The sequence below is a fragment of the Asterias amurensis genome, chromosome 16, assembly GCF_032118995.1.
Source record: "Asterias amurensis chromosome 16, ASM3211899v1".
NCBI classification, from domain to species: Eukaryota; Metazoa; Echinodermata; class Asteroidea; order Forcipulatida; family Asteriidae; genus Asterias; species Asterias amurensis.
The window spans coordinates 4,073,961-4,094,110 of record NC_092663.1 but is presented as its reverse complement, the minus strand read 5'-3'; the positions used below and the strand labels follow the sequence as shown (position 1 = coordinate 4,094,110).

At 39.3% G+C, this 20,150-nt stretch overlaps 1 protein-coding gene across 3 annotated transcripts in view; it reads right to left on the bottom strand.

Annotated features, from left to right (window-relative positions):
* Positions 1-20,150, bottom strand: part of LOC139948994 (uncharacterized) — a 210,612-nt gene that overhangs the window by 152,163 nt on the left and 38,299 nt on the right. For all 3 annotated transcript variants that reach the window (XM_071947379.1, XM_071947381.1, XM_071947380.1), the window contains exons 23-37: positions 19,890-20,130; positions 18,013-18,062; positions 17,131-17,330; positions 15,754-15,858; positions 14,051-14,111; positions 13,180-13,224; positions 12,367-12,536; positions 10,781-10,879; positions 9,118-9,175; positions 8,353-8,751; positions 6,921-6,959; positions 5,470-5,621; positions 4,431-4,583; positions 3,667-3,802; positions 1,794-1,844 (exon numbers count right to left, since the gene is read on the bottom strand). In XM_071947379.1, the coding sequence (XP_071803480.1) occupies positions 1,794-1,844; positions 3,667-3,802; positions 4,431-4,583; positions 5,470-5,621; positions 6,921-6,959; positions 8,353-8,751; positions 9,118-9,175; positions 10,781-10,879; positions 12,367-12,536; positions 13,180-13,224; positions 14,051-14,111; positions 15,754-15,858; positions 17,131-17,330; positions 18,013-18,062; positions 19,890-20,130 (1,959 nt within the window). The remainder of the gene's footprint in view (positions 1-1,793; positions 1,845-3,666; positions 3,803-4,430; positions 4,584-5,469; positions 5,622-6,920; positions 6,960-8,352; positions 8,752-9,117; positions 9,176-10,780; positions 10,880-12,366; positions 12,537-13,179; positions 13,225-14,050; positions 14,112-15,753; positions 15,859-17,130; positions 17,331-18,012; positions 18,063-19,889; positions 20,131-20,150) is intronic.

The window sequence follows — 20,150 nt, the reverse complement described above, 5'->3', positions numbered from 1 at the left end:
GTGGATATTCACTAAAATGCCACTGTATTTTTACTTTTGAAATCTAAAGACAATTGGAACTGTGTTTAAAGTTAACTTTAAAAACGTTTGTTTTCAAAGGGTCGGTATAGATTTGGCAATAAAATTACCTGGTAAGAAACATTTTGAGAAACAGTTCACTTTGAAGTAATGTGGTTTTGGAAAAACAGTTTGAAGCTGATGAGTGTTTCTGCCAGAAACGTTTCTCAGATTGGGTATTCAAATTGCACATTATTCTTCCCACAGTTAGTTTTATGGTACGTTGTATCTACAACTAGATTTGAACAAGCAGTGAGTTTCAGTTACAAAACGTTGACAATCCTCTTAAGGTGATGTGCACGTTTGGTATGGAACCTACTGTATGTGTATATAATATAATATATACATGTAGATAAATACAATAAAACTAACCCTCTGTGAATATTTCATAGAATATTTCTAAATAGATCTAAATTTTGGGGAATAAAAAGTGATCTATTTTTTCTTCGAGAACTTTGAGGTTAAACGTTTCTCAAAATGCATTACACCACCTAAAGCTGCTGAACTTCTGACACTACAGTTGTTTTTTATTGCCTTGAATTTGAAGAGTCATTGCCAAACGTATACAGACCATTTAACTGTAAATCTCCAACTTTGCCATTTTTATTATACAACGCATTTTGAGTTATATATAACCATGCTTTAAAGTTTTGCTGTCTTTTCTATGAAATGATTTGTATTCAATTAAAAATGTTAAGAGAGCCAAAAGCACTCTTGGTATGCATGTGTCTTGATTTTTTGTGATAAATTTACATTTATTAAAAGCATTTAATAACGTTTTTATAACGTTGGGTTTTTCCTGTTGAAGACGTTATATAAATACGTCACAATCACGTTCAGAAATAACTTTATCAGAACGTGAAGTTTTAACGTTGTCACAACGTTATTATATTACGCCATGATGCGACGTTATCTTGACGTTGACAAAACTCCACACTTATCCGTCCGTACAACATTAAATAAAAACGTTCTCCGAACATTCGAATAACGTCGTAGCGACCGTCAGGGCACGTTATTATGTTTGCTGGGTTTACAATAAAATGGGTACAGAAATCAAAGGTACATTGTTCATACTTTAAAAACACTCATCAACAAGTTTGGTAATGGACCCTTCCCATGAAATATGCTAATTACATTCACGCATGCGTACAGACCCTATTGGTTGGCAAACACCATAGAGTTGTGCACTAAGCAGACGCGCAATCGCGTCTGCGTCACGCACCCATTAGCCGTGTACAAAACAGCGCGATGTTCCCTCATTTTGCCAACCAAAACGTTAGTGCCCAAGCGCTATGTGCAATTTACATATTTCATGGGAAGGGTCTTTTGTCAAAGACCAGTCTTCTCACTTGGTGTATCCTAACATATGCATAAAATAACAAACCTGTGGATATTTGGGCTCATTTGGTCATCGAATTTGAAAGAGAATAAAAAAAAAAACAGAAAAAAAAAACACCCTTGTTGCGTTACTTAGTGTGCTCCTACATGTACATGTAGATTCATAATAAAGGGCTTCAGCTAAAGTCTTTTATTATTTAAGTGAGAAACAAACATCTTTCCCAAAAACTTTATTACTTCAGAGGGAGCCATTTCTCACAATGTTTTATACTATCAACAGCTCTCCATTGCTCGCTACAAGTAAGATTTTATGCTAACAATTATTTTTAGTCATTACCAATAGTGTCGAGTGCCTTTTAATTGATAATACAATCTAGTTTAATTGTTTAGAATCTTACCTGTTGTAACTGTCGTCGACAGAGTAGGTTTCTCAGATGTGGGTGGAGTAACTGGAAATCAAAATAAATAAACAACTATTTATGGCATGTTGTGGCTGAGTGATCAAGAGCATCGTCTCAAGCTCTGACATTTTTTGATCAGTAACAAGTGGTATAGCTCTGTTGGCAGTGTCCCTATAGTTGTACCGATTCTCATATTTAAATGTAAATCCGTAGGATTTGAAACTTTGCATGGTGGAAATACGATATAGAAAGGTTTGCGGTAACACCATGTAATGACTATCTATGAGTTGGGGTGTTTCTGAAAAGAACTTTTGGTTTCAACTCTCAGCTCTCAACTCTAGAGTTGAAACCAACGGTTCTTTTCAGAACCACCCCAACTCATACATGTACATAGTGTTACCGCAAACCTTTCTATAAATTTAAATCCAATTAACTTCATTATAGGATTGCGGTACTTTTTGTTACACAAAACACAATGTCAAAAAATAGTTAATGGCCTGACGTTTCGACCCTAGCAGAGTCTTTCTCGAAGGCTAAATGACAACACAACAAACATGAACAGGTAACTAAGTGAAACATAAGCAGTGAAGTGGAAATACATGAATGGGGTTAGAAAGCAAACATAAAAAGCAGGGGGTAAACAGTGAATAGGGGGACAAAAGGGGGGGGGGTGAAGGGAAGGGACTGGCACAATGTCCACAGATTAACATTAAACTTACACAGTTTGAAGATAATGATAGTAGAAGGCTTCCCTTAAAATATTACTTACTGAGGTGGAGTTGTTTTTGAGAAATGAGTAAAACAATGTCACAAAAATACAGTTTGAATGCTAAAATACAATGTCACTCTCTTCTCACTGAGCAAATTATTATTTATGTGACTTGTTTTACTAATTTCTCAAAAACTGCAGCACCTCAGTAAGTAACATTTTAAGAGAAGTTTTCTATCATCATTATCTTCCAACTGTGTAAGTTTTATGTAAATCTGTGGACATTGTGTTTTGTGACTACAAAAAAAAACAGACCCTTAAATTCTGGTTGTGAAGTCATGGACTCTCGGAAAAGTGAACTTATAATCACTGTACTAGCCAAGAACCCCACAGGAGAAGACTACCGCAGGAAGGTTGCTTAAGTTTTAGATGTGGGCGGGAAAACCCCCAGAGAATTATTCCCGGGACTATCCTTGCAGTCATGGACAAATGGAGGGACTGAAAACCCAATCCAAGTGAAAAAAAAAAATTGGGGGCTAATCATCCTTACTCGCAGCTAAGAGCCGAGTTGCGAAGGACGCGGCTACAACGTGTTTGAGGAGCAGGCATGCAAGGGCGCCTTTGGCTGCAAGCCGAATCAACCCATTATGACCACGGAGCACAGCCAAGATCGAAAGTGTTTGATTTTTCCCCGAGGGAGGAAAATCGGATGGTCTGGAAAACCCTTGTGGCACAGCAGAGAACCAATGCACAACTCAACTCGCATATGGCCCTGGCCGGGTATCGAACCGGGAACACCTTGGTGAGAGGCGAGCGCTTTAAAGGAACACGTTGCCTTGGATCGGTTGAGTTGGTCTTTGAAAAGCGTTTCTAACCGTTTGTTATAAAATGCATATGGTTAGAAAGATGTTTTAAAAGTACAATACAATGATCTTTCAAAGACCAACTCGACCGATCCAAGGCAACGTGTTCCTTTAAGCACAAGCCAAACATGCCACCCAAAAGGATTCAAACCGGGTTCAAAGTAGTGCCCCCGGTGGGATTCAAACAGGGTTCCAAGAGGTAGAAGGTTGAGGAAAGAAACAAACTACTACGCCAACCCAAACATCCTTATCTTGGGGAAATTTAAAAAATTCAAAGTAATAAATTTAGTGGGCTTACTGAGAGGACAGCCGTAGAGCTCCACACGCATGTATGGCTTCGTAATAAATCTCAGGACAATGATATAAACATAATCTGCAACAATACTTTGTTGAAACTTCTGAATCCTTGGCGTTATACCATCCGATGTGAAAGTCTGCAAGATATATGTTTAAAAAAATTGTTAATGGCTTGACACTCCGCCGATAGCTTAGCCTTTCTCGAAGGTTAATTATAATGACAACACAACACACATGAATAGGAACAGGTATAACAGGAGCACGTTTTCAATAGGTAAAAGAACCCAGCGCATTTATCCACAAAAAAAAGGGTGTGTGCAAATCTGATCGGTCTTACTCTTAATGAGAATGTTATGCAGCATGTAACATAATTTATTTTATTTTATTTATTTACGTATATGCTTGTCGCCAGACACACTTCAAGGTCACTTCAAGGTGTCGGCTAAAGTAACCCAACTATTAGTACAGGGTTCCATCGCTATCTACTCCTGGGGCTGACACAGAGTAACCCCCTTTACAGTCCATACGGAAATAACGGCTTATTGCGCCAAAATAGTGACAAAATATTGTTGTGTCAGTATGCTATAATATTGATCGAATTTACAAAAACATTGTAAATCGCACACTGAAGCCAAGTGCAAAAAAGATACATCTGAGAATGAACTTGTTTTGTGTGTACGTTCGGTCTTTTAAATCAAGTTTTGACTTTTTTTTTAATGCGTGTATACGTAAAAGATATTTGTTTTCGACAGAATATGTTCATACCTCAAACCCATCTGATGTCTTTACAATATGTCTCGTATCATCTCCTTGCGTGTTTTTATATTCGATCTTGAAAGCAGACACAAATCCATCGGCGTGGTTTTCAGCACCAAGCACGGTGATGGCCGTAACTTGTCTTGTCTCTATGAAATGCACCTAAGACAGGGTTGAAAAGAAAGAAATTAATACTTTGTCTCCTTTACTTCAAATTTCAAAGAGTTGGGGTAGTTTTAGTGCAATACAAAACAAACGTCCATCGATTTACATTTAACTTTACACAGTTTAAAGGCAGTGGACACTATTTGTAATTACTCAAAATAGTTGTTAGCAAACTTACATGGTAACGAGCAATGGAGAGCTGTTGATAGTATAAAACATTGTGAGAAATGGCTCCCTCTGAAGTAATGTAGTTTTTGAGAAAGAAGTAATTTTTCACTAAATATATTTGAATTGCATTCGAGACCTCAGCTGAGATCTCAAATTCAGGCATCTGAAAGCACGAACTTGCGACAAGGGTGTTTTTTCTTTCATTAATCTCTTGCAACTTTGATGTCTAATTGAGTTCAAATTTCCACAGGTTTGTTATTTTGTGCATATGTTGAGATACACCAAGTGAGAGGATTGGTCTTTGACAATTACCAATAGTGTCCAGTGTCTTTAAGGATAATCATGGCGTAATTTCTTCTTTTATTTCTCTGAGCGCTTAGACACCTTCTTTTGGAAGTGCCAGTATTTTTATTCATGCTACCAGGACAGTTCAAAAAGGGGTGTTTGCCTAAAATAAAATAGCCTTTGGACAAGGCAACAATCACGGCCATATTTCGATGAGCCCCCCTGCCCCCCTGCCCCCTTTCAATGTTGGTTCCAATCGCCGGTCTTCTTCTGCATTACAGTCAACATTGAGCGTGGCAACGGGGGGCATGCGAGACAATGTTTATCGTCAATGGGAAGTGGACTGGAATTGGTTTTATATACACGTTAGGAATGGGTGGCCCAAGCATGTTGGCCGGGATTGTAGGGATCGACCGAACATGTTTGTTACCTCCATGTACATGTCTCCTGTTGTACTATCAGGAGCCCATGGCGTTCCATCTAGCAACCCTAGATTGCTTTGATCAATAATCGACGAATCCACATCAGAGAATGTGATGTCTTGCAGCATTTGTTCGTCCGCCAACAATGGGTACTGACACACTGGAAGAAACAGGAGAAGATGTTCAGACAACAATTCGATCAATCAATCAATCAATCAAAAGAAATTTATGAAGTGCCAAAATCAAAAGTTTGCTTTAAGGCGCTGATGTATGGACACAAGCAGGAGGAACGTTATTGATGGTACACCTCCTGAAACAGGTGAGCTTTCAGGAGTGTCTTGAATGTATGCAGTGAGGTGGTATCTCTGATGTTTAGTGGAAGTTTGTTCCAGATTTGGGTTCGTATATAGAAAATGATCTAGTGGCAAAAGAGACGCAATGGGTAAAAAACACTGGATAAGAGTATTCAAAACTATTGTTTTTTGCACAATTAAGACTTTTCCTTTAAACACAATACCAACCTCTACCCTCGCAGGTACCCATTTACACACCAAGGTAAAGAGAGACAGTTACAGTAAAGTATATTGCTCAAGGACGCAAGTGCCACGGCCAAGTTTTGAACCCGCACTCCGGTGTCTTAACCACCAGACCTTGAATTCATGATGCTCTTAAAGCCATTATACACTTTCGGTACAGACAAAAACAAAAAAGTTCACAGATTTACAAATAATTTACAGGGTTTACAGAAGGTAATGGTGAAAGACTTCTCTTGAAATATTACTCCATGAAATGCTTTACTTTTTGAGAAAAGATTAAAACAATTATCAATTCTCGACAACGAGAATTACGGATTTATAGTAAACTCATGTCATGACACGGCGAAACATGCGAAAACAAGAGTGGGTTTTCCCGTTATTTTCTCCCTACTCCGATGATCGATTGAACCTAAATTTTCACAGGTTTGTTATTTTATATGTAAGTCATGATACACGAAGTGAGGGACTTGGACAATACTGTTGACCGAAAGTGTATAATGGCTTAAACTGTCCCACCGTGAAACCCTTCAATGTTATAATAACAATAATTTGGGGGGCTAATCGTCCTTACTCGCAGCTAATGTAAGAGCTGAATTGCGAAGGACGCGGCTACAACGTGTTCGAGAAGCAGGCATGCAAGAGCGCATTCATGTGCCAGCCACATCAACCCATTATGACCACGGAGCACAGCCAAGATCGAAAGTGTTTGATTTTTTCCTGAGGGAGGAAAACCGGATAGTCTGGAAAACCCTCGTGGCACAGCAGAGAACCAACGCACAACTCAACTCACATATGGCCCCGACCGGGAATCGAACGGGGGTCACCTTGGTGAGAGGCGAGCGCTTTACGCACAAGCCAACCGTGCCACCCGAATGTTATCATACATTAGGTTAACCGGTTCAAGCCCTCAATATGGTACAAACCTGGCTCTGTTGTTCCAGGACCAGTTGAAGTTCCTGGACCTGAAATGGAAAATGTAAAAAATAAATTAGATTTTTTTTTTTTTAAATTCACAAATTCAAAATCTATGTATGCAGAGAATTGCAGCGAATCCAACCCAAGTAATATGCCTGTGATATTTGTTCACAGGACTCAGGAAAGTACTGAGTATACACACATCAGTGTATGGGTAAAAACCAAAATTGATATTCTTTATCCCTGTTGAAATTTAACATCTATTATATACATGTATGTCAGCGTCCTGTTCGAATGTCATTGCAATGTTAACTTCTTGATTGTTGCTTTGGGTGCGTTGCTCTGAACAATAATTGACATAGGTTTCATGTATGAAACATTTCTCAGACTAAAATTTTCTTAGAAACCACATTCAAATAGAAGGGAATCATTTTTTAGCTGCAGTGCTTCTTACCATGCAAGTTTTTTTATGGACACTTGGATCGGCCGAGTTGGTCTTTGAAAAGCGTTTGTAACCATTTGTTACAAGATGCATATGGTTAGAAAGATGTTTTAAAAGTAGAATACAATTCATTCATTCAGTCGATGCGGAGCATCGGATGATGGCCCTCCAAACACGTTGGTCCTCCATTGCTGTACGTAGCTCTTCCCGACGCAGTCCAGAGTCCCAGCACAAGGTGTCCACATAGGTGGTTTGTGGTCTGCCTCGGGACCAGTGACCTTGAGTAGGGGCCCAAAGCACAAGCTTGCTCGCTGCCAGCTCATCATGTCTGAGACAGTGACCTGCTAGTCTCAGCCTTCTTGCCCTAATCTTGGTGCTAACTCTCGGTAGCCCACCGTAGAGCTCCAGGTTTACAATACAATGATCCACACAAATTGCATGGTTTTCTTTTTACTTTGCGAACTACATGTAACACCGTCGGCCATTTATGGGAGCCGACCGTGTTAGTCCACAGGGTTAAAGGAAAACCACACAATTTTGAGTGATACTTGTGTGCATTATTATATTCTACTTTTAAAATATCTTTCTCATCATATGCATTTTATAACAAATGGTTACAAACGCTTTTTCAAAGACCAACGCGATCAATCCAAGGCAACGTGTTCCTTTAACCATTATTGCTTCATCCTTCGGATGGGACGTAAAGCCATTGGTCCTATGGTGTGTAACGCACGTAAAAGAACCCAGTGCACCTTTTGCAAAGAGAAGGGGCTCGCCCCGGTGTTCCTGGTCTGATTGGCAGCATACAATGTACACTGCGCAACAGCACCTTGTAAACCATTCAGCCGAGTCACACTGCAGCGATAACGAAAACGCTAACGATCACGGCGCAAAGAAAACGCATTTTATGGGTTGAATTGCTCCATGTAGAATACACACACGCTAATAAATATAACCAATAGAATGCGTTCTCTTTGCATCGCACATTTTTATTTTACCTGTTGGGGTAGGACCTTCTGATGTGATAGGCTCTTCTGTGGTGGTGAGCCCTTCCGTGGTGATTGGTGCTTCTGAAGTGGTGGTGAACCCTTCGGTGGTGATTGGTGCTTCTGATGTGGTGGTGAGCCCTTCCGTGGTGATTGGTGCTTCTGAAGTGGTGGTGAGCCCTTCGGTGGTGATTGGTGCTTCAGATGTGGTGGTGAGCCCTTCCGTGGTGATTGGTGCTTCTGATGTGGTGGTGAGCCCTTCCGTGGTGATTGGTGCTTCTGATGTGGTGGTGAGCCCTTCCGTGGTGATTGGTGCTTCTGATGTGGTGGTGAGCCCTTCGGTGGTGATTGGTGCTTCTGAAGTGGTGGTGAGCCCTTCTGTGGTGGTAGGCGCTTTTGTGGTGGTAGGCGCTGGTTAGTAAACAATGGTTTCATGTATCTTAAATTGAATATTTGGGCCTGAAAATATCTCATCTATAAAGCTGAAGAGTGGTAAGTGCAATACAATCTTAAAGGGCAGGTACACGTTTGGTAATTACTCACAACAAATATTATCATAAAAACTTAGTTTGTTATGAGTAATGGAGAGCTGTTGATAGTATCAAACATTGTGAGAAACGGCTCCCTCTCAAGTAGCGTAGATTTGGAGAAAGAGGTAATTTCTCACTCAAATAATAACAGACTTCTAGCCTGAAGTCTTTTAAACAATTATTTTGAGTATTTACCAATAGTGTCCAATGCCTTTAAAAGAAAACTTAGTATCACATTGGTACTTACGAAGAGGTTTACAGAAACAGCAACCTCCAGTGGCAGTCTCATCGATCAATTCGTAATTCTACATGTATACAAAACAAAAAATAAAACTTTTTAGAAAATTTGAAAATTATACCACAAAAATAACAATCTTAAGGAAAACTCATTCACGCGTGAGTGTTAACACTAAAGACTCAAACTTGAAAAACAATAAATGTAAAAAATACTTTATGTTGAAGGGTCTTGGTACTTTGTGTAGGTCACAAAACACAATGTCCACATTAAACTTGCACAGTTGAGTTGATGATTGGAGAAAGCTTCCTTACAATACTACTTGCTGAGGTGCTGTGGTTGTTGAGAAACGAGTAAAACAAGTCAAGACAAATATTTTGTCTCAGTGAGACGAAAATATTTTAGAATGCAAAACACTTTTTCATACCAAAATCCTTGAAAGCGCCTTGATGTACTGAGCGAAGAATATTCGTGCTTTTTAATAATAATAATAATATTAAATAATAATAACTTCTTCTTATATAGCACATTTTACAAACAAAAAACGTTTCAATGTGCGTTACATTAGTGACCTGGGGTCGATTTCACAGAGTGTTAGGGTTAGTCCTAGGAGATATACAAATTGCATGGATAGTCCTAAGTTAGGACGAGTAACTAGTCCTCACTCGAGATAATACTAGTCTTAACTCTTTGTAAAAATCCACCCCTGGTCATTGGGCCAATAACATTCCTTTAATCTTTCTCAGCTCACTGGGGAGTATAATGCCCAAGCTGCTGTGTGGTCAGAAGGCTTTTTCATACGCAATATCAACCTCTACCCTCACAGCTACCCATTTTTTACACCTGTGTGAAAAGAAGCAACTGATGTATCTTTCTTGGAGACACAAGTACCACGACCGGAATTCAAACCCACACTTCGATGTCTTAACCACCAGAACTTGAAGTCGACACTCATGCTGTGGTTTCACCCCACTTTTACATATCTGCTTATTTTCTTTTTGTCAAATAATCTTAACCTTTTTAAATAATTGTATATTGTCTATTTCTAGCCATGGATCTGGCCAGCTGATGTAATTGCCTATTGAGGAAAGTTTGTTTTAAATTGAATTGAATAATCGTTCGGCATCAACACTCTATAAGAAGCCACGATTATTATATAGATAGTCCTAAGTTAGGACGAGTAACTGGTACTCACTGTAGATAGGGCTAGTCTTATAACTCAGCATCTGAGCATGAAGTGATACCGCAGTATGGTGTACAATGAGCCACCTGATCCAGGCACTCACACTCTTTGACAGGTTTCCCCCTAACGCGCAAATCATAGCTATCAGCGCGTAATCTAAGGGCGCGCACGTACACACAACCCATGCGCCTCGAACGGATTCTTCATAACGTTTTGGAAAAAAATATTTCAAACCTCGAATTTTAATATTTCAAATCTTGAATTTTCAATTGTTAAAGTGTCTATAAATGTATTTGTTTACGTTTTTATAACAGAAGGGCATTTACGAGTGGGAATAAAAGAGTAGTGACTCGTTCTTCAACGTCCGTTTAAAACCTTGCAGGGTCGTTGCCGTGCGATTAAGGCCCGAGCCGCACACGGCCGCCGACCCTGCCGGCTTTAAACGTACGTTGAAGAACTCGTCGCTACTCTTTTATTCACTTATTATCTTACATCTGAGCATGAAGAGATATCACAGTGTGGTGTACAATGAGCCACCTTATCCTGGCACTCACACTGTTGACAGGTTTCCCACAACCACACATCTCCATCCTGTACACGGAAAAAACAAAATAGTAATACAAATTGAATTTTTACAACTCGTCACCAACCCATGGGAAACAGAGACGAGGTCGCCCTCATCGTCCTAGTAGTATAAACTGTGGTTTACAGTTTCTTTGTCTGTTTTTATATCTGTTTTTCCAACGCAGGCCAATCTCTCTGGAACAATCTACCTCTTAAATAGACTTTGAGGCATTGCATGGTGAGGTATCAATGTATATTTGGTTTGCGGTAACACCATGTGTGTATCTACTTGCCAGGTAGAGTTTGTTTTTAGAGAACTGTCTTGCTTTATTCTACTGCCGCAGAGTAGATAATCGGAGGGTCGGGAGACTTCTCAGTTCTAGAAAGAATTGTCCTGCTTTTTAACTATTACCAGGGCGGATGGTATAGAAAATAGACTGGACTACTACTTTAGCTTATAGGATCGTAATTAACTGTACTGCCGCGGAGTCAGTTCTGAATTGGTCTCAACGTTTCAACTAGCTTGCTCAAGTCATCGTCAGGAGACTACTTCTTCTTCTCCGCCACACCTCATCCGCTAGTTCTTTCAAGCAACTACTCAAAACTCATCTGTTCACTTCGTAATTCTTTTTCATTAAACTGATTACCTTGCATCTCTACCTTAGTTAGTCTTACATGTATATAGTGTTATTGTTGATTAGATATATTGTCCTTTATTTTGTTTTGTATTTGTATAAATTCTTGCTTGTACAGCACCATGAGCGTCATGCCTGACGGATCTGAGCGCTCTTTAAGAGGCCACTATTATTATTATTACTAGGACAACATGGAAAAATGTAATCTAGAGGGACCTCTCCAGACTGGGCACTGGGTGGTCTGTAGAGGAGGCAGAAGGAGCTCAAGACCGGTCTATTTGGAAGCGTCTCACCAGTTAAGCCCGGTTCATACTTCCTGCAAATGGGAATGCGAAGCGAATTTGACGTGAATTTGACGTCACACCCTCCTTTCGCAGCGATATTCGCAAGTGAGTTGAACTGAGTTCAACTGCTGCGAATTTTTCGTTGCGAATTTGTGACGTCAACATTTGTATTGCCTTCGCATTCGCAGGAAGTATGATCTAGGCTTCAGGCAGCCAGTGCAGAAATGCATGATGCTAACCGCTGATGATGATGATCGGAATATTGCCGAGAGACTGTGGTTTGCAGTTTGTTTGTTTGTTTGTTTGCTTTTATATCCATTCATTCAAAAAATAATTTCAATTGATAATACACAAGGCGAGACACTAAACCAAATAGACTAAACCAAGTTATACATGTACAGATCATGAGTCTAAAATCAAATAAACATGTATAGTTTTCGTCGTTGTATACATAGCCTGGTGGACACACAATTAAACTAACCTGGTATGTGTACCATTAAAAACACAAGCACAGTTGAATGGGTATAAGATACATGTACAATGTACAGCGTTGGCCGTAGTATACATAGCCTGGTGGACATACAATTAAACTAACCTGGTATGTGGTACCGTTAAAAACACAAGCACAGTTGGACGGGTATAAGATACAATGTTGGCCATTGTACACATAGTCTGGAGGACACACACAGGAGGAGCAGTCTAGGTTGGCGACACAGTTAGAAGCACCCTGGCAGTTTTCAGAACACACGCATCCAGATGGGCACACTATTCAAGAAGAATTTTTTTTTTTTTAATTCTATTTTATGAATTCTTCCATTAAAGGCAGTGGACACTTGGTAATTACTCAAAATAATTATTAGCATAAAACCTTTCTTGGTGACGAGTAATGGGGAGAGGTTGATGGTATAAATTATTGTGAGAAACGCTACCTCTGAAGAGCCATAGTTTTTGAGAAAGAAGTAACTTTCCACGAATTTGATTTCGAGACCTCAGATTTAGAACTTGAGGTCTCAAAATCAACCATCTAAACGCACACAACTTTGTGTGACAAGGGTGGTTTTTCTTTCATTATTATCTCGCAACTTCCGGTCTGTAGCTTTTTTAATAGTACAGTATTTAGAAATGTTTGGGGTGTTATAAAACAAATATTGACTGCTTTTACTCGTGCAATGATTAAAACTATGACTCCCTCGGTGATCCCCGGAGCGTTCTATTTTGCCTCGGCTTCGCCTCGGGAAAATCGAACGCTCCGGGGATCACCTCGGGAGTCATAGTTTTCGCCTCGGGAAAATCGAACGCTCCGGGGATCACCGAGGGAGTCATAGTTTTAACCATAGCACTCGAAGCAGTCAATATTTGTATTATATTTAATGGAATTATCAATTTAAAAAATTACAGAATTCCTCACCTATTTCTGTTGTTGTTACAATGGTCGTTGTTGGTAAAGTTGTTGCTGTGGCATAAACAAAAATGAATGAAAAAGTTTACATAACATCACATAACAATTAAAATGTACATGTAATAAGGCACTATCCCATCAAGGTCATAGGTTTAGTTTAGTTTTATTAGACTTTACACTGGCATAAAAAGGTGACCATGGCTAGCCTTATCTCGAGTTTGGACGAGTTACTCTTCCTAACCTACAGCTAGCCTTAAGTTTTTTATATCTCATATAGGACAAGTCCTAAGTTAGGACTACTCCTAATCTTTGTAAAATCGCCCCCAGCACCTTTATAACGCCGTTCTGCCTCAAATAATGTCTCCTAATACGCACCCAACAGTTAAAAAAACATCCACCCCTCCGTGAAGGGGGGGGTGGGGCTTGCAGGCTGGCCTGATAATTACGCTCCAGAAGAGCAATGGCAATGTGACACCACAGTGCAAACATCATCCACTGATATGAAAATGAAGCAGAAGAGTCTTAAATGCAGCACTAGAAAGCAATTACCATAGGAAAAGATGAGTCTTTGGGTGCGTTCGATCAGCTTCCCGTGTCGACCCCCCGATGCTCAATCGGGTGAGCCCCTGACAAGAGCTAATCGAACGATCACTCGCCCTCTCGTGGTGACGTCATGCACCTCGGGTCACCCCCAAGTGACCCACTCCGCAAGCAGGGCACTGGGGGCTGGCCCGGGTGAGCTCCTGGAATGATGACAAAGCTATTCAAACGTACCGGGGGCAGACCGGGGTCCACCCAGAGAAGCTAATCGAATGCAACCATTGTATACCAAGAACTTAATCTTATTATTTTTCAAAATGGCAGAATTTCCGCTCCTCACCTTGCCCCTTGCACTCGCAGCATTTTGTTCTGTCGTTTTCATTCATGCGTAATACTTCCCCCTGAATAAAACAAAAACAACAATGCTTTACTGCCTTATCTTGCTTACTGCTACTTAAAGGCAGTGGACACTATCGGTAATTACTCAAAATAATTATTAGCATAAAAACTTATTTGGTAACAAGTAATTAGGAGCTGTTTAGGAGTATAAAATATTGTGAGAAACGACTCCCTCTGAAGTAACGTTGTTTTCAAAAAAGAAGCAATTTTCCACAAATTTGATTTCGAGACCTCAGATTTAGAATTTGAGGTCTCGAAATCAAGCATCTAGAAGCACACATCTTCGTGTGACAAGGGTGTTTTTTATTACATTATTATCTCGCAACTTTGATGACCAATTGAGCTCAAATTTTCACAGGTTTGTTAAATTGTTATTTTAGGCATATGTTGAGATACACCAAGTGAGAAGACTGGTCTTTGACAAATACCAATAGTGTCCAGTGATTTTAAAGGCACTGGACACTATTAGTAGTTACTATAAATAATTATTAGTACAAAACCTTACTTGGTAACAAGCAGCGAAGAGCTGTTGATAGTATAAAACATTGTGAGAAACGGCTCCCTCTGAAGTAAAGTAGTTTTTGAAAAAGAAGTAATTTCTCAATAAAATATTTGAATTGATTTTGAGACCCCATGCGTAAGGTCTCAAAATCAAGCACCTGAAAGCACACAACTTCTGTCCATCTATTGATACACATAATAATGTCCTTTTATATTGTCTGTTACTTAAAATGTTGCATCAGGAGATCAACTCGATAGTAATTTAGTGTCCTTTTTTAAAATCCATCAGGGGTGCTACTTTTGTATGGGGTTGACTCTCCTATTTGTTTGTACATGTGTTCTTTACCGTTCTTATTTTCTGTACTTTGCATTTTTACCTGTGAAATTAATAAATGAAATAAAATGATACACTAGCTTGCTCTAATAATAATAATAATAGTAATAATAATAATAACAAATTCTCATATAGCACATTTCACAATACAGTGTATCAATCATAGAGTTATATATAAGAACTAGAGGGCGCACTGATGATGCTTCTTGCACAAACGCCACGGGACCGCAATGAGACACGCGCGCCATTCTGTACGCGCGTTGAATACGAAGTACACGATGGAATTTGAGTTTATTGAACGCTGACGCGATGCTGTTTTGTCAACTTACAAAATGGCTGCACAAACACACGCTAAGCAATGCCAGTTTGTTCAACTTAGAAAGTGGCCGCCTGCGCGCATGCAGGGGCGCGTATATAGGCCAGTGCGCCCTCTAGTTCTTATAGGCTATATAACTCTATGGTATCAATGCACTTTACATTAGTTCCCATGTCATTGGGCCAATAAACATCCCTTTAATCTTTCTCAGCTCCCAATAGGGAGTATACAGCCCCGAGCTGCCATAGCGCTCCGACGGCTTTTTTATTCACATTATCAACCTCTACACATGTACCCATTTATACCCCTGGGTAAAGAAAAGCATTTACAGTAAAGTATCTTGCTCAAGGACACAAGTGTCACGGCCGGGATTTGAACCCACACTCCGGTGACTTGGCATCAGACCTTGAATTCGATGCTCTTAACCACTCGGCCGTGACCCTCTAGTCATCAGCAGAGATTATATTGTAAAATGGATATAAAGTATACTTACTGGAGCACATGTCAGGTTGCATATCTTCTCACACGTTGGGGTCGTTGAACCAAGTTCGCACTTACAGGTCTCGCACGGAGAGTCACCAGGAAATTCTTGATCCACCTAAAAAGCGAGAAGAAATTTATTTTGGTAAAACAACTTTTCTCTTTTCCTCTTCAAACAAGCTCCACCAAATCAAATCTGTCGGTGCAAGGAATGTCAGTTAAAGGGTGTATGTACTTTTTGTAGGACAAAAAACAGAATGTCCACAGATTTACACTGAACTTACACAGTTTGAAGATAATGATAGTAGAAAGCTTCCCTGAAAATGAGGTGCTGTAGTTTTGGGGTAATGAGTAAAACAATGTCATGAAAATTATTTTCGTCTCATGAGACCAAAATTATGTTAAGCATTACAAACGTATTCATTACATTGTTTTACTCATTTCTCAAAAACTACAGCGCTTCAGTAAGTAATATTTGAAGGGAAGCTTTCCACTATCATTATCTTCAAACCCTGTAAGTTCTATCTAAATCTATGGACATTTTGAAAAAGTACCCAAATCCTTTAATAATAACACAGGGTGAGAGTCATTGCTCACAAAAAGGTCTGAAACCACACATGTTGGATCCAAATTCTGCTGATGTATGTTGAAATTATGGCTGTTCCACATGTACGGTAAACCCTAGAGATATAAATTCCACTAAGCTTTTAGAATTAGCGTTCTCAGCACCAGAGAAGTAGATCAAACAGCAGGATTTTGTTATATTATGGAAAAAGTAACGGCTGATTTTCTTCACCAGGCTGACTTAAGGCAGTGGACACTATTGGTAACTACTCAAAATAATTATTAGCATACAACCTTTCTAGGTAACGAGTAATGGGGAGAGGTTGATGGTACAAAACATCGTGAGAAATGGCTCCCTCTGAAGAGCCATAGTTTTCGAGAAAGAAGTTATTTTCCACAAATTTGATTTCGAGACCTCAGATTTAGAACTTGAGGTCTCGAAATCAACTATCTAAACGCACACAACTTTGTGTGACTAGGGTGCTTTTTTTTTCATTATTATCTCGCAAGTTCGATGACCGATTGAGCTTAAATTTTCACAATTTGTTATTTTATGCATAGGTTGAGATACACCAAGTGTGAAGACTGGTCTTTGACAAATACCATTACCAATAGTGTCCACTGCCTTTAAAAAGTCTGAATTCAGATAAAAGTCTGAAAAATCTCATCTCTAATAACAATAATATTTTATTTATAAGGCGCACAGTATCTGAAGACCATTCAAGGGCCGGTTTCTAGCAAGTCCCTGTGGTTATTTGAAAACATGTCCTTTCCCCAGGCACCGACCCCAAAACAAAATAAAATAAAAAAGGAAATAGTTTCTTACAAGGTAAACTTCATCACCGTAGTAACATTCACAGTTTTCTTCATCCGACATATCGTCGCAATCGTTGTTTCCGTCGCAAACCCCTTCTGATGAAACGCATCTCGAGCAGTCCAAGCATGTGAAGTCACCAGGAGGGCATGTGCACGGGGTCGTGACAAACGATGGGGTTGTTGTAGTACCACCGGCTGTTGTAGAACCAGCTGTTAAAAAAAAAAGGTATTAATGATAATAATAATAATAATAATAGTGGCTTCTTATATAGCGTGCATTACTGTCACTCAGTGACGCTCAAGGCACTTCAACAATCAGTATTTTCCTGCATGGTACATGTACATGTATGTGGGCCATAGAGTTATATATAAGAACTAGAGGGCGCACTGGTGATGCTGCTTGCACAAATGCGACGGAACCGCAAGATGACAAGCGCGCCATTCCGTACGCGCGTTGTATATGAAACAAACGCTTGAGTTAATTTTATTGAACGCTCACGCGATGCTGTTTGTTCAACTTACAAAATGGCTGCACAAACACACGCTGTGACATGTGTGAGATGGCTGTTTTGTCAACTTAGAAAGTGGCCGCCTGCGCGCATGCCGGGACGCGTACATGTATATAGGCCAGTGCACCCTCTAGTTCTTAAATATATAACACTATGATGTGGGCCTTCGGTTGAAGTATGAGATTGAGACCAACTCCTTTTAATGGGCAAGCGCTGAATTTTTGCGCTAGCTGTGTAAGTAGAGAATGCATAATCATGTGGATTTTTCACACACACCCACAAGCAAAAATTCAAATTTAATTGGTAACTTCTGATCGAGCACGTCAATGTGCTAGACAATATTAAAATCTAACACGTGGCCAAATATGGCTTAGTGCACTTACGTGTTGTACATGTAGGTCCCTGGCAGATTATTGAGCCGTTCACGCATGTACTTTAAACAAAAGAACAAAAGCAGAAGTGTTAGATTTTGTGTAATTATTCGCAGAAGTTTTATTTTGTTTATCAATTTATTGGTCTTTTGTGGTTAGGCTTCTTTACCATATTTATGTCGTTGTGTAACTGAATGCAATGTTAAACTATGTACTTGATGTTTTTGTTAGAAAATAATCTTTCTTATTTTTATTTTAAGCAAGTTTGCTCCGAAAAAAAACCTAAAATCCACTCTTGGTAAGGGTCTACAAGAAAAAAATCTTTCTTATTTTTATTTTAAGCAAGTTTGCTCCGAAAAAAACCTAAAATCCACTCTTGGTAAGGGTCTACAAGAGAAAAATCTTTCTTATTTTTATTTTAAGCAAGTTTGCTCCGAAAAAAACCTAAAATCCACTCTTGGTAAGGGTCTACAAGAGAAAAATGTTTAGGATGAAAATAACTCATGGGAGCTGAAGGTAGGAATTGATAAACCTCTTAATGACAGTGGACACTACTGGTAATTGTCAAAGACTAGCCTTCACAGTTGGTGTATCTCAACATATGCATAAAATAACAAACCTGTGAAAATTTGAGCTCAATCAGTCGTCGAAGTTGCGAGATAATAATGAAAGAAAAAACACCCTTGTCACACGAAGTTGTGTGCTTTCTGATGCTTGATTTCGAGACCTCAAATTTTAAACTTGAGGTCTCCAAATCAAATTCGTGGAAAAATTACTTCTTTCTCAAAAAGTAGTCACTTCAGAGGGAACTGTTTCTCACAATGTTTTATACTATCAACCTCTCTCCATTACTAGTAATCAAGAAAGGTTTTATGATGATAATTGTTTGTAGTAATTACCAATAGTGTCCACTGCCTTTAAAAACAGTCTAGATTGTAGGATGGTGGGAAACGTACATGTACCCCTGGGACAAATTTCATAGAGCTGCGTAAGCACTTACAGTAGCTATAAGCACAACAAAATTAAAGCCTACTTTAAGGAGTGGTTTTCAAAGAACTATTTGGTAAAAAGTAACATTCATTTTCTAAGAAAAACATTCAACATAGATTTCTTTTACTCAGAATTAGAGAAAATTTTCAGTTAAAAGTCAAGGAAACAGTTGCTAACTGTCAAAGACCAGTCTTCTCACTGGTGTATCCATTTCAAACCTGTGAAAATTTGGGCTCAATCGGTCATCAACAGTTGCAAGAGAATAATGAAAGAAAAAACATCCTCTTTGTACAAATTTGTGTGCTTTCACATGCCTAATTAAAGGCTGAAGCCTTTTTAACATTTGAGTGAGAAATAACCTCTTTCTCAAAAACTACATTGCTTTAGAGGGGGCAGTTTCTCACAATGTTTCATACTATCAACAGCTCTCCATCATTGCTTGTTACCAAGTAAGTTTGTATGCTAACAATTAAATTGAGTAGTTACCAATAGTGTCCACTGCCTTTAAAGGCACTGTACCAATTTGGTAATTGTCAAGGACCAGTGTACTCACATGGTATATCCCATCGTTAGCATAAAATAACAAGCCTGTGAAAATTTGGGCTCAATTGGTCATCAAAATTGCGAGAAAATGATGAAAGAAAAAACACCCTTGTTGGACGAACTTGTGTACTTTCAGATAGAAGTCTTTCATTATTTTAGTGGAAAATTACCTCTTTCTCAAAAACTGCGTTACTTCAGAGGGAGTCGTTTCCCACGATGTCTTATCCTATCAACAGCTCTCCGATGCTCGTTAGCAAGTCAGTTTTTAAGTTAATATTTGTTTTGAGTAATGACCAAACATTAACAACCATATAGCACTGAGCCAGCGATATTCCTAAGTTGTTTTTTGTACTCACCAAGTTTGACAGTTCTCACTGATGATAAACCCAGGTTGTACTTCTTTATCTTTATACCAACACACGCATTCGACCATATCCACGCATTCTCCATTATAGAGCTTGAAACCTGGCGGGCAGTGGCAACCCTCCACACAAGTCACTTCACAACCAAGAGCAGCAACTCCTGGAGTATCGTAACACTCTCCGTTACAAACTTCCCCGCAGGGTTGGTACACCATACCCTTCTCGCACTGCAGACCTTTAGAAATATAATAATAA